Here is a 15597-nt window from a genome sequence, read left to right as displayed (position 1 = left end):
AGCGGTGGAGTCCCAGTGAGGGGTGAGCGAATGGGACACAAATGAGTGGCACAATGTGTATATGTATATATATTTAAGCGGTAGAGAGTGAAAGAGATGTGTTGTGTCTGAACTGTGCGTTACTTAATGGCTAGGTTTTCATGGATGAGATGAGCGAGTGGTGTTGGTGTTTAAGTGGACATATATGCATAATACGGAAGCGGGGAGAGGAGATGATGTAAATATATAAACCAGATTATAGAGAATCCTTATCACTGGTATTTGACCTTAAGGTTTACAACAAGACTTCAATGACACTCAGAATCGGAACATTATAAGAAATAAATCCTACTGTCACTAGGAATTTCTGTGACCTAATAGACCACCGCCTATGCCCCATTAATTATCCCAAATTCTACCTCATTTGTGGCTTTACCGTTCTGTTACCTCTTTTTAATCAAAACTGAATTTAAACCAGTAGTTAAGCAGGTCGACAAGGCTCCCACGTACTTAACTACATTGAACTACCTTGAAAATGTTTGTGACAATAGACAATGCTTGGATAATCAATTCTTCTGTGCTCTAAACCAGTGAAGTGAAATTCATTAAAATCAGGATTTATATAAGTGTGAAAAAAGTATGAAAGAAATAGAGATGAAAAACTGAATGATATTTCATTACTTACTAATAAAGCTGGAATTTCTAATTCTACAAAAGTGTAAATGAAAGCGATAAACTACACTAAGTAAGCAGTAAAGTATTGGCCAAGGGAGAAGGGGAATCCCCACTCCCTTGGCCATTCCTGTGGAGAACTCCCTTACAGGGTTCAAGCTCTCGGAGAACAGGAAGACAACTAGAATGCACAGAAAAGAAATCGCTAGTATACTCCAATCGAAGTATCCTTAAATACATATATCTGGCTTTATTTATAGCAGGTAAAACTAACGGTTACAAGCAGTTACAAGGTGGTTTCAACCGCTACGCAGTTAGGCAGTTGATGATGGTTATTCTGTTGAAGCAGTTGCTGGCCATAAATCCTAATTCCTAGTGTGCTTGCTCCCCTTGCATGGGTTTGTAAAAGCGCAGATCTTCCTCGCTTGTCGGATGACTGGAGGACATCAGCACAGCTAGGCGGGCTTGCTTGTGCTGGCTGGTAGTGGAATGGTTGTACCGCTGCAGTTGGAACACTTAGTCAATATTTGAGTTGGGTTGCCGTCGCTTTGCAGCGGTGGGTGTCTAGGACGTCGCTTGCGAGCGGGAAGGGCTGCCGCTTGTGAGCGGTGGAAGCTACCGCTTACCTCTCTTGCCTTAGTTTTATGGGCGATGGACTCACCGCTTGCGAGCGGAGATGGTTGTCGCTTGTGGCGTCTGCCTTAGGTTTTCTGGCTCCATAACAACACTTAAAAGGACAAAAATTGTTAATAATCTCAACCAATAATTATGGATCATGCCAAGCGATAGAGATCAATATATGCCATTAATCAGTTATTGTGATAGTTTTTATATAGAAATTCAAGTAATGCGTAGTTTTGTCAATAAAAAAATATGCTTATATTTGGAGTCATCAATGATCTAAGTATTCAAGTAAGAATATCTATGCCGAGGGAACACTGTTTTTTTCTCTCTCATCACTTTTCTTTCTCAAATATTCCACCATTCTCGAAAGTGTAAGTTTTTACGCGGATCAGGTTAATGAATTTCCAATCATGAAACCGCTTATCGTTCGAACAGACGAATACATTTATTTAAAAAAAAAAAAAAGAAAAACCCTTATTAGGGGCAAAAAAAACTCTCGCTAAATTGAAACAAACCCCAAACAATAAAGGAAAAATTAAAATCCCCAAGAGTAAAATTATGTTTTGATGAGATATTTTAGTCATTTATATTTAGATTAGATTTAATTACTTTAGATTTGGTTTTCTTTATTAGACTACGTTGTTATGATTTGAGTTTATTGAATCAGTATGTCATGTCTATTTATAGCTCTATCTTTATTATGAATAATAATGTAGACTAAAATATGTCAACATGTTTAGTACCTAAATATAGAACGGAATAATGGCAGTGGAAACTACATCTTATATTACCCCTTCTCCTCTTTCTATGAAAAGAAATAAAAACTTATGCTTTTTCGATGATTCATATGGTATTTTGGTGCATGTGATGTGTTTTTTAAGGCTCATCGGTACGATTAATCCAAGCCAGTTTAGAGATAAATTTTAAAGCCATTATGTAAAATTTTTGTAAAGAAAAATCAATTTACAAAACTAACATTGACATGTCATCAATTTGGTTTGACTTGAAGCTTTTTTGCTTTGCTCTAAAAAATATGTCCGTAATCCTAATGTACACTAGCATATGCCATATAATTTTATATTTTTTTGGTTGGGCTCAAAGTTGCCTGAGTATCCGAAGCTATAAAATTTAAACAATTTTTTAGTTTTGATGATTAGGATATTTCCTTTTTGTATTTAGTGTTTTTAAATCAGTAGGTGAGAATGAACTGAAAACTTCAGTGAGGCTATAATATTTGTATTTAAAATTGAATGAGAAAATACAATAGATGAGGAAATAAAATCAGTAAAAGATAATAATACTTAGTTTTTAGTGTCTAAAATTCTTAATTGTTCAAATGTTGACTATAAGTGGTTATTTAAAGTTAAACAAGAAAAAAATAGGGTTAGGTTTAGAAGTTAGATTAATTGTTAATGGGTATACTCAAAATGAAAGAATATATTATAGAAATATTTGCACAAATTGCAAAATATGTTACTATTAGATGTTTTCTTTGATTGCTTATTTGAATTGAGAATTAAAACTGTTAAATATAAAAATAAAATTTTATATAATCATCTAAATGAGAATATATATATATGAAGTAATTTAAGTGTTATTTTGGGGAAAAAAAAATCTAGATCATGTTTGTCTTCTTAATAGATCATTATGTGGTCTCTAACAGTTCTTTAAACAATAGAATATAAAATTTTAAAATGTATGAAATCACTTTAATTTAATAAGAGTAAATTTGACAGTTGTCTTTATTTTAAAATAGCATATATGAATCTTAATTTCCTACTAAAATATATTGATAATATGTTGTTGATGATCTTAACTTTAAAGCTATCAATCATGTTAAAAATCACTTCGAGTGAAAATTTTGATATGGAATATTTAGAGATGATAATGCAATTTTTGGCATGAATATAATTAAAAATAGAAATAACAGTGTACTATTTTAAACCAATCATTATATATAAAGAAATTTCTGAAAAATAAAATAAAATTTATGCATGATGTAAGATCTACTCTTGTCTGTTTAGTCTTTAATTTAGGTAAGTCACAATAGGCGATCCATGTGTGGCAGACGATAAAAATTCTAAAAAACAAACCATTTTGCATATTGTGACTTTGTGTGATTCCTATATATGTTTTTTTTTCTTTTTCTACCATCGAGTCCGAATATATCGCCATAATTGAGTCACTAAAAGAAGCTTTGTGGTTAAAAAATCTTTTAAATAAAATTGACTATTTGCATAAAAATATTACTAATTTTTTCACATAGTTAGTCAGTATTCAATTATATAAAATCCCTATTTTTCATAATCGATCTAAATATGTTGATGTATGATTTTATTTTATTAGAGATATTATTTCTAAAAAATTTAATAAAATTGGAGAAAATACATTATGAATATAACATTGCAGATGTATTAAAATAGTCTCTTTTTTTCTTTAAGATTTGAATTATATTAAAAGATATTTTATTGTGATACTTTCAGTAAGTCTAAATAAAATTATTAATGTCTAGTTAATTAAGTCTAATCTAGTACTCTCTTTTTCAGAAAAAATTTATAATTTTGATTGGACACAAAAATTAAAAAAATAATAATATTTTAATATTAAAGTGGAGTAAGTAAAAAATAAAATAAGGTATTATGAAAATTTTAGAATTGATAAAAAGTTAGTGGAGTAAGTAAACAGAACTAATGAGAACTTGATTATTATTTGTTAAAGTAGAAATAATAAAATTATGAGTGGATAAAAATATTTACTATAAAATAGAATAGACATAAATTTAGCATATTATATATTAACATAATCTTTACGGACGGAGTTAGTATTACAATTTTTATAAGACTTACTAATTATTTTTAGTTTTGTAGGTGCGGAAAGTATTAGCAATGATGATCCTAGAATAATCCAAAAAAATTGTATCCCAACTAAAGGTCGAGGATTGTTAATTATTTGGGTCAACAATTAGCGAGGCTTCAATCTAACAAAAAACTAAAACAAAAATAAAAAAAGCTTCAAATTTACGAAACATTTTAAATTCAAGCAAGTATGAAAAAAGTTATGTAATAGCCTTATAAAAATCTTTATGCATTTTATTTTTTTCACCAGCCTGAATATTGTCTCTCCTGTACCAAGTTGTGTCCAAAAAAATTTCTATATTTATAGCCTTTGTAAGTAAACTATTGTGTAACATGTTGATTGGATTTGAAAAACAAAAGGTTTGGACTGAAATAAAGAGTCTCTAAAATGAATTCATTGTACATGCTCTTATGCACCCTACTTGAAGCCCGACTCATTGCTATGTGATTTAGAGATTAAATCTATGAGGTTAGATTCTAATAAACCCTATATATATAAACAAGGGTGTGTTTGTTGGCCTTCATTCTCGTATTCATTCCCACACAAACACATTTTTTCCATCTCTAATCTCTAAAACTCTCATCATTTTCTCTAAAAACCTTTTATCTTCCGTGTTTGTTCTTCCTCGTGATTCTTCAGTACTTAGTTTCTTATGCATGAAACTTGAAGCTTGATCCTTTGCTTTCATTTGCTCAGTTCTCCATGGAATTTTAGGAAGGTCGGACAAGATTTGTGGCAGTGCAATTGTTTTGTGTTGTTTTTGTTAAATGTAAAAGAAATTTGAGATCGGACAAATCCAAAATTACTTATCCGAAGTTCTGAAATCGAATATCAAATTGAAATCACATTCGAGCCTCGCGTAGTACGCGATTTCTTTGAAGCGAATTCGACCCGCTACCGATCGCCTTCCAAGATAGAACAAATAAAACGGAATCAAAGTTTCACTGCGAACCGAACCAGGAAAATTGTAGGTTTTGAAGAGAATTTTGAGAGAACTGAAGGACAGAGAATTGGGAGCGAAAAAAAAAAAAAAAAACAACGATTAGAAGAGTTTTTTTATATTCGGTAAGGTTTTTGTTTGTGAGATTATTATATTTAATTATAAGAAGGAGGTTAAAATCAAAGTGCCCCAAAATCCGTAACCACCCTCACATGTTGCAACAACTTTTTCTATCCTATTAAATTTAAACTTTAACCGTCAAAATAAATTAATCGAATAAAATAAAATACAAATTTTGAATTATTTTATAGCAATTGGGTTTGGCCCACGAGTCTCAAGATCCAATCTTAACTATATATATTTTTAAATATATATGTAAGTCTAATGCATAATCTCATAAGCCCAATTCATCGAGAATCCATTAATTCTTTGATCATAAATGTGATTACTTTGTATTTAAAAAGTGTGACATCTCTTTGATTTTTTATTATGGGATACAACCTTTCACAATTTTTCTCCTTTCTTCCTCTTTCACCTTCACACACCAACAGCTTTCGCCTATGATGTCAGGTTCTTTTTCGATTTACCTTGCGTGACGGTGTATTGGTGTATGAACACAACCATATTTGTTTTATTAAGGATTTCAATTTGGTTTTCATAGGGGTAGGGGTCGATTATGTTTGGATGCGGTGGTTGAGACCAATTCAGTGTTGATTTGTTTGTGTGTGGGTGAATTTAGGAGTTAGTTTGAGTTTGAATTGCATTTCAATTTTAAGATACACTTTGGAATTTTATGCTGATTTTAGGTTTATTGGTTTAGTTTGGATTTGAGATTTTGATGCTTGAGTAGAAAATATAATATAAATGTGTATAAAATTAAATTTATAAAATTAGTAATCGTGTAATTTGACTATTAAATTGTGTTAATTATAAATAAATATCTATTTATATTATAAAATAGTTTTATTTTCTAATGACATATATATTTTATTAAATTATTATTATTCAAATATTCAAATAATTAGTTTATTATAATTTTGCACAGATGTGCAAAATTTTTAGCAAAGTATTTTTTTAATTAAAAAATAATAATTTGTCAAGCTCCCTAAATTTTAGAACACACTACATATTAATTTCACGTCCAAACCACACTGTACAATGCCGACACAGTAGTATTGGCCAAACCTAGCCAATTGAAACACATCTTAATTTTTTCATTATTCTTAAATTTTATGAACAGAATATTAAATTTTGATTTTGATAAATAAAACAAAATAAAAGTAAGTTTCCAAATGTATATGTAAAATGGAGGGAAAATAAATACAAATAGTGATTTTGTCCTCCCTCTCTATTTATCCGAAGGGATAAAACGGTTGATGCCTGTTCAGCTGGTCTAGATTTTAAATCTAAGTTTTAAATAATACAAAATATAAATTTAGATATTTATTTGATGTGATATAAATAAATGATATATTAAAAATATAAAAATTAATTCTTAATATAATATAAAAAAAAATTTAAAAAATTAATATTTAATTTGCTATTTTTTAAAAAAAAAATTATAAAATAGTAAAAATCTTAAAAACAAACCCAAAGACACACTCCTCGAGTAAAAAATTATATCCTTACAATCACTAGCAAAATAATTTATCCTTACAATCACTAGCAAATAGACTTTTATGGTTTTACCCCATTTCTTTCTTTTTTTTTTTCTTTTTTTATGGTTTAATGTTTTGGTGTTCTAGGGGGGTAGAAGAATCACACCAACCCATTCCAAGCTTGGTTTTATTCTAGTGCCATGGTAACAACATCATGTATAATAAGCTTTCACAACTTGGATACCAAAGTTAATAAATACATATATATATATATATTAATTATATTCCATAATTTAAAATTTTAAAAAATAATAATAAAAGAACTACAAAAATTTAGCATAAAAATATATTTACATTTAGCAATACCTTTTTTTTATATATATAATTTTAATAATTTAAAAACACATTCAACTTTATTACAATCAAATACTATTATTTTTTAAATACTTTTTACAAATTCATTCAGTCCTAAAATCAACCTTAATTCTCTTTTAGCTTCTACTGTGAATTCAAATATCAACCTTAATTCTCTTTTAGCTTCTACTGTCAATCCAAATAAATATGACACGCAAGATCCAAAGACAAATTTCAACTATGATTTTACAGTCACGAATTTACCTTATATCAACATGATATTCTTTTAAATAAATCTTATTTGCACGAATAAAAATCCTCAAAAAAATAAATAAATAAATTGAATTAAAAACTAAAACGTATTTGATTTCAATTTAACTCGAATGGATAGAGAAAGTAATAAAGCACACAAGTTTTATGTATGTTTTCTTGAACAGTTGAAAATTATTCAATACTAGGGTGTGTTTGTTTAGGGTTTTGGATTTTGAGTTAGAATTTGAATAGTAAAAATTTTGAATTTGAATATAAATAAGTGTTGATGTGATGTTTTGAATGTAAAATTGATTTTTAGTATAATATAAAAAATAAAAAATAAGTGTTTGATTTGATATTTTTAGAGGGAAAAATAGAATGAATAGTGGATCGAAAATTCAATCCCCCAAACAAACACACTTAAATGTACTTGGACTTGACGAGCTTAAACACCCAAACGACAGTAAAGTAACAACACAGATTCAATAGAAAAGACATAAGCAACCACACAATCAAAATTCTAATCAATCTTACAAATTTGATTCTACCAACAGAGATACATACAGTGATGTTTTGCCTACCAAAACTTGAACAACTTCGCCGACAAAAGAAACTCAATAAATTTGTGATACCACAGAAAGTAGCAACGAAGCATCCATGATAGAACTGACTTTGTTCAGAGAGCCACCTTTCTAATGACTTGTAAAAATATGATAATTCAATAAGTAGGTAAATATGTGAGGATATAGGAATTGGATAGATATATCGGATCAAAACCACTACCACTACCATATCTAGTCACAATAGCCGCTGAAGAAGAAGAAGAAGCAGAGGATCTCTCTCCAATCTATGAATGAAAACCCGACCATTCAACAAGAGAAATGCAAAAGAGCCTCCCATCCTTCTATATCACAAAATGTTGCAATAATTGAAATGATATTATACCCATTGTTCATTCACAATTGTTGCCCTCCCTCGCTAAGAGCATCCAACTTCTTGTCACAGCCATCCATTCCCAACATTAGCAGCATCTTTCTTCCAACTTTGAATGAAAATTCAGAAGAAAGACCCCTGAGGCTGTAAAAGCAAATGTTTAGCCTTCCTAAGATTCTATGCTTGCAAGCATCTACATGCAATTTAAAACTTTGCGGTAAGAGTTTATTTAATGATAAGCATGATTCATGAACACAGAGTATGCAACTAAACGAAATCCTTGTACAGCTTGAACAAAATTTAATCTATATATTCTCAGAAAATCAGCTTTACTTACCTTCAAGTATGAACCCACAAGGGTTCCAAAGAGAACGACTTCTCATTTCGAGTTTGAGCGGCTGCTGCCCCTAAAGGAGGTGCATGTACGGTGATTGGAAGAACCCACTCACATTTATCTCTTCCCTCAATCAGAAGAGGATGCTCAAACCTGAAATTTTAAGGAGCAATGCCAGATAACAGGATGTTAAATATAAAATTGCTAACCACTGATGAGGATGATCAAAGTGTCAGGCAACAAAAATTCAAAAAGAAGGCCAAACAATATGCATCAGCAAAAGGAAATAAATATTTCAGCTAGAATGTTTATCTTATAAAATAATATCCTATGAAGGCATCAAAGCACAACTATAAAAGCTATTACCTTGTCCAGTCGACATTCTTTGGAGTTGTAAGAAATTCAAATCTAAGAGCCCACTGTACAGAGACATAAGGGGTGGAAAAAGTCATGGGCCCATCCATGGGAATGGAGAAGAGAAAGCTGGTTTGGACTAGATCAGCCACAACCTCATGGTGATCGCTATGAATCTGAACAGTTAAAAGGGGAAAGATCAGCCATTTATTTTGTGCTCTTAGGTTGTCACAACTTTCAAGCAGTATCAAAATGAAAATTTTTATATTTCTTCAAGGCTAAATTCAACTATCAAAGAATAAACGAAAGATATGGTACTCAAGATTCAGCATGTAAGCATTTGGGCAATACTTTAACAAAGAAGAAAAACATAATAAATGTTATAGTAAGCAATTGGACTACATGCTGCAGAAAATCATTTCAGGTTCCTATTAAACTTTCCATCAATGCAAGAGAATGAAACCATGTTTGGTCTACAGGTAATATACTAATTTCAGAAAATTGAGCATCCAACCCGAGGGTGCAGCTATAATTCATAACATGAACTATCTTTTTCATGGAAAATAACTACACCTTGGTAATGGTAGGAGAATGCTTTCGAGAAGGATGAACAAATCGCTTATTTACACTTTCCTTTGCCTCCAAAGTTACTGAGACCTAATGTCACCAAGAATCCCATCAGCTTCAAGATTGTAAAAAAGAATCAACATCTGTTAATAGCCATACAAGATTATGGCATGTGTCTGTACCTCAAGGCATCTCCTTGCTCCCTCTTCATGAAAGAAAGTAAGTGTTCCACCTATCTGTTTACAGATGGGAAAAGAGGTAAGATAAATTGGGTGAAACTGTAAAAAGTAACAAAAAGAAACAATGACACTAAATCATACACTACCATATCACTGAAATAGTAAGTAGAATCGGAGTTCTTAGGTGAAAATCTCAGTAGAACTTGTTCATCTAATCTGATATTGTATGATCTTCCTCTAACAACCCCTTCTGCTGCAGAAAAATGTTGTGATAAAATTAGTCCAAACAAATTGCAGGAAAAGAGAAAAAATTAACAATATGAATCAAATTCTGGAGTACGAGAAAAAAATAAAAAGTAAAAAATAAAAATAAATAAAAATTCTGGAGTACGAGAAAGTCAAGAACACAATTACATGCTCCAGATTCAACTGATCCTGAAGAAAATGGTAATCTTGGATCATCATCAGCAGAGGACTTCAAGTGTTTTGGTGGCTGGCTTGGAGATACTGTAGCTTGGGTACTATCTGAAGGAAGTAAACAGACAGACAACTATGAGAAAATGTGCAGAGTGACTAATCAACACAAGGCTACAACAGAGGCCACCTGCCCTAACAAACAAGCTCATACAAAATCTGAACTAATCCATCAATAGTTTCCACGTTGCAAAGAGAGTTAAAGGATAACAAGATTTACTACCAGAGGAATCATGTAAGACCTCAGCCACAGACATCCGAGGAAGAGCCATGATTGAGGACAAGCTGGTTCGTCCTTCTACATTTAGAGAACCTCTAGTCGAAGACCTTGCTGAAAATGACTGCAGTGATAACGAACTCCCAAAATTTCTAGTCATGTCTTCCTTCATAGGGTTGATTGAAGAAACAGATAAGATCTCATCCCGTGAACTTTCAGACCCTTCCTCATCTCCATCAAAAGCTTCATTCATTTTAGCCTACAAAGAAAAATCAATCAAATCAAAAGAAACAATTTTAGCACCAGGCTATCCTTTCCCAACCTACATAGGAAACAAACACAAGGAGAGGGGAAACATAAATCAATCAACATTAAGAAGCGGCTGTATGTAGAGAAATATACCCACTCAGAATCAGTATCCATTTCTTTCCAGTACACATCCAAGAAGAAGGTTACTCGGGGAACGATTCCTGATAAAATTGTTGTGACACAAAATAAAGCCCAAAATCAATGTAAAATTATTATGGAAACTAGCCATGAGTGCAAGAAGAACATGCATCCAACTAAACGAATGTACTCCAGATCAACTGCTCAGAATGTTGATGTGCGTATTCCATGAAACTGATTGCACCAAGGTGAGAAAAAAATCAAATGGAAGTTGTTTTGGCGGAGCAAATAAAAATCAGAATCAAAATGGAAACATGACAATCTACTTTCACTAAAAGCTTAAGTAATGCTCCAACATGAACGCACAGGAATCATTACCAAAACAGTTAGAGGTTGATGGAACAAAAACAAGATAGAAATCTCACACAAAAATGTAAGAGGACAAGTCATAAAAAGTTGCTTTCCATCAAAGCTACCTTCTTCGCCAAGCAGGCCATTGTTCTTCTGAGTAACCCAAATCTGCAGGGGCATCCGAGCTTCCTACGGTGTTTACAGAAATCAACATCACTACAAGTAGTAGGGATTCATGGAAGAAAGATCAAAAGAAGTAATTGTTATCAAGCATCTCTAAAATACTAATTTGGTATCACTCATCAGCACAAATAACAAAGACATTTCTTCAAACAACAATAATTTGGGTCCTTTAATCCCAATCAAAATTAAGGTCTGTGGATAGCTGGCTGTAACATTCAGAAATAGCATATCCAACCTATGTTTTGTGCATATCAAGATAATAACTTATGAAATAAGTTTCATGTCAGATAACATCAGAAAACATGTCAGAATGCTCGTGCTAGTTGCTAACAAACAGGTAGATGATTAATTGCCAATGCAAAAGTAACAACTAATATGTTCATTTTTCAGAAAGCAAAACTCAACACACACTAACCAGCTCAGAAAATTCTTGTATTGACTCTCCTTGAGTAGGGCCATTTTCCAGAACCAAATATTGTCCAGATAGCATAGTCCTCACATAATATAGATACCGTATGGTTGTGCCTCTGTATGATGGAGGTATAATGTTTGGAAGATGAGTGCGCAACACATCTACAGGTAAGAACCATGTCAAAAATCAACTACAAACTTCCATTAAGTGATTAGAAATTGGGAAAAGGAAACCAGAATATTTTGAAGAAATAACTCATACTAGTAAAAATGACATCTAAGCAACAACAACAAAAAATAAATAGTAGAGCAGGAAATTTTGGCCAATGCGAAGAAAAGAAAAAAACCATAGCAGTTCTACAGATATTTAGCTTGATGTGGTACATAACATGGATCAAGTCCACCCAAATCATCAAACTAAGGAGCCATCAACCCCTTTTTTGATAATGCAATCCAATACAACTTTGGACTTAGTTGCATCATAGTTAAATTTTATCAAAACTGCTTTAATATGAATGCATATAGAATTTGATGGATAAATATAAGTATAGATCTACAAATGCTAAGTATTTTGATCAGTAGTAATCTGATGTCGCAGAGAACTTCCTGAAAGGGTTTCAAGGTTAATCCAAGCTTTAACTTACATGAGGAAGGACTCTTGAAGAGAGATATAAATAATGTAGTTACAAAATAATCTGTCCTACAAATGGTAATAGAATGGTGGTAAAAAAACACATAATATATTTATTAACTTGATCATAAACGTTCAACCAAAGAAAAGCATGAAATACAGAAGCTTCAGAGGGGCAGTGGGTGAATGAAAGATAAAATTAAAGATGTCATAAAATTAGTCAGTTATCATATGTATGCGAAACAGCCAAACATCTATTTTACTAATGAATATTCTAGTTTTCCGTACATGGGGTGGACATGAGTCCATAACTGCAGTCTCAAGAATTAACTTCCTCAAGCTTTTAATTCAGTAATTGATAACATCATTTGGCATCCATAAATTTATAAAAGGAAAGGACAGACTTACAAGTTTTGGCGGCCCCGCTAGAAATAACTTGATTTGAAACTATGGTTGGAGATGGGCAATCCATGAATACATATTCACCTAAAGAGAAAGAGCAGACAATTAGAGTTTAATATAATAGGAGAGAGAAAGAAAGAAAGAAAGAAGGGTTACTTCATGCACTTTATTTATTTTTTTAACCGTTATTATTAAACTACTTGGTTCTTGTGGCTTCCTTGAGGTCAAATAAGTCAAGGTGTACACTTGACACATGTATGCCCAATAACAACAATTTAAAAATACTGAATTATCTTTCAAGCATGTAGTTCAGGCTAATAGATGAAGCTCACATACACCCACACATCTTATCATCAACAATGCCAACAGAAATGTTCACATTTTGGGAGGTGGGGAGGGTGGTGTTGCACCTCGGCGTTGTTTGGAATCAGGAGCAGGCTTGGGAGTGTTGAACCACTGAATGTCTAACTTCTCAATCCCCTTGCACTCAAATCTGAGCTTTTCAATCAAGAGAGAGCAAGCATCTGTAGGGTTTTTAACCTTAATGGTGATGGTGATGAAATCCCCTGGTCTGTACACATCTCTGTCGTGCTCCAATTCCAGGCACGGAGGATCAAGATTAAGATTAGCAGCATTGCTGGAAGGGGTGGAGGCAGAGGAGAAGCCAAATAGTGAGAACCTACGTGTGGGTTTACTGGGTTGTGGCATGTTTCTGGGGACTCCTGGAAAGACATGTATTGCACAAATGATGAAAGTTATGAAAATGATAAAGAGAGGACAAAAAAGTTTTACCAGAGATTGATAGATTACGAAGAAAATTGAGTTACAAGTGGCCTTATCACTATTTATTAAGTTTTGTCAGCTAAAACTATTAACTGAGAAAGAATACTGATAATAATGATTATTATTGTGCACACAAGAATCACTAAGGTAATTTTGATGCCACTTCAAGAATCCAGCCTCTCTTTACGTCTTAAATTTATCAGGAAATTAAGCTGTGGTTCACCCTTATGTTGAGATAAACTGTTATTCCATGTGCATTGCTAACTTGAGCATAAAATATGCAATCTGGGAATGATTCTAATTTATAACGACACAGATGGATCTCAAAACCAATATCAGCACATCAATCTAGACTTGGAATTGAAGTGGCTTTTCAAGAAACTAGGCTCTGGTTCTTTTCAGGTCTGGATTTGGTCTCACACTACTAATAAAAAATTATCCACCAACCATCAAATCAAACATCTCTTTTTTATTTAATTATCACAAAAAAAAATCAATTTTTCATTCAAAACATCGCTTCAAACACCTATGTATATAACATCAAATACTATTTCAATTCAAAATTTTTGTATTCCAAAACCCCAAACCCATATCCCAACCTTAAAGAACACACCCTAAATTTTGCACCAAATCGCATAAATTCAGATAAGCCTGCTGCAACGGTACAGAGTAATTAAATATTTTGACAAGAGATAAAGGCTTGCATGATTTTCCTCTAACCCTAGGGAACCTACAGTTTAAAGAGTTGATCTTTCACAAACCTAAGTGGGATTAAACAAGACAGTTCTCAAAATACCAGCAAAACACAGTCCATGATTTTATTTTTATGTTTACTTTCGTTTTGAGAGGGGATGAGGGTTCTGTTCATTCCTGAAAGGAAATAGGCATGGCCAAAGGAGCTAAAACACACAATATCATACATTAAAAGCATATTATGCTATCACCTTCACCATTCCAGTGGAAGCAATAAAGACAGTGTACTGCAAAATTTTCAAAGATATTGGTGCCAAAAGACAGAAACATTAGCATGAACTCCAAGAAGAACAAGAAATAAAATCCATTCTGGAGTAAAAATGTCCAAATCTGCAAATCCCTGTCCCAACTCATACATTTTGATTACGGGAAGCTAATGAATCATCATCATCACACAACCCCATTTCATTAGAAGAACCAAATTTCTGCCCTAGAGCCAAAAAGAGTCGTCCTTTGTAGACCTTATTCCAGAAGTTGGTGCCGAGATCAGTTGCAGCAAGCACTTAATTATTTAGATTCAAGCTGAAAGCCAACCGCATTCTTACTCGTTCATATGCTTACTTTCCTAAATGCTAATACAAAATGATTGATAAAATATTAGCATTCATAACGTAGAGATCACAGAATTAAACTTCTAAGAATCATTTAATTGGTTAATACGCCAGAATTTCAAGTAAAAACCATAAATTATGGACCACATCCAGAAAGGAGCCAATTTACAGTATCAATTAAACGTAAAATCCCCAAACGATTCAGGGCATCCAACCTTGAAAGAAAAAAATATCCCTACTTTCACACCATAATGTTGCACTTGAAAATTCACAAAATATCAATTCGCGTTGCTACACATCGAAAGAACAAAATTGACTAAAAAACAGGCGATGCATTCTTAAACCCGATGCAGTTGATATACCAGTCTATACGGGCTTTGCAATAAATCGATAGCTGCGGCAGAGATTGAAGAAATGCAGTGATCAAAGACAGATCGCGCGAGAGAGGAGGAGGAGGAGAATTGGGCTTACAGAAATGGCAGGTAGACGACAGCGTGGTGAGATGCAATCGGAAGGGAAGGACGAATTTGACCGCGGTTGATTATTTTAGTTAACCCCTTATCGTTGCTGCGTTTAGTTTTCTCTCTGTATATTTTGGGTCCCTCTTGTCTTAGGTTAACAAACCGAACCAGCGGTTAACTTTTAGTTGTACTGACTTCTGGGCCTTATTGGGCTAAGGTTGGTTTTATTCGTTACTTATTTGACGTACTTTTAAAAATATTAATATTATATTAAGATGAAGTATGAATAAAATAGAAATGATTAAAATAACCTTATTACTATGGTGTGAAATAAAGGTAATGACATTTGTG

General features: G+C 32.5%; 1 protein-coding gene across 2 annotated transcripts; it reads right to left on the bottom strand.

Annotated features, from left to right (window-relative positions):
• Positions 1–7739: 7739 nt before the first annotated feature.
• LOC127257469 (uncharacterized) lies at positions 7740–15375 on the bottom strand. 2 transcript variants are annotated; one of them, XM_051283913.1, is made up of 14 exons: positions 15257–15375; positions 13109–13420; positions 12705–12782; positions 11670–11827; positions 11197–11260; positions 10736–10803; positions 10340–10592; positions 10057–10167; positions 9789–9895; positions 9646–9699; positions 9470–9553; positions 8909–9072; positions 8546–8695; positions 7740–8352 (listed from the first exon to the last, which is right to left on the bottom strand). In XM_051283913.1, exons 2-13 carry the CDS (start codon positions 13404–13406, stop codon positions 8548–8550), a joined length of 1587 nt encoding a protein of 528 aa, XP_051139870.1. In that variant the 5' UTR covers positions 13407–13420; positions 15257–15375; the 3' UTR covers positions 7740–8352; positions 8546–8547. The 2 variants fall into 2 exon arrangements, with proteins under 2 accessions (XP_051139870.1, XP_051139869.1); XM_051283912.1 differs by having other exon boundaries at positions 15148–15326.
• Positions 15376–15597: the final 222 nt, after the last annotated feature.

The sequence above is a fragment of the Andrographis paniculata genome, unplaced genomic scaffold (genome assembly GCF_009805555.1).
Source record: "Andrographis paniculata isolate CXL003 unplaced genomic scaffold, ASM980555v1 Contig57END, whole genome shotgun sequence".
Taxonomy (NCBI): Eukaryota; Viridiplantae; Streptophyta; class Magnoliopsida; order Lamiales; family Acanthaceae; genus Andrographis; species Andrographis paniculata.
This window is presented reverse-complemented; position numbering and strand designations above follow the sequence as displayed.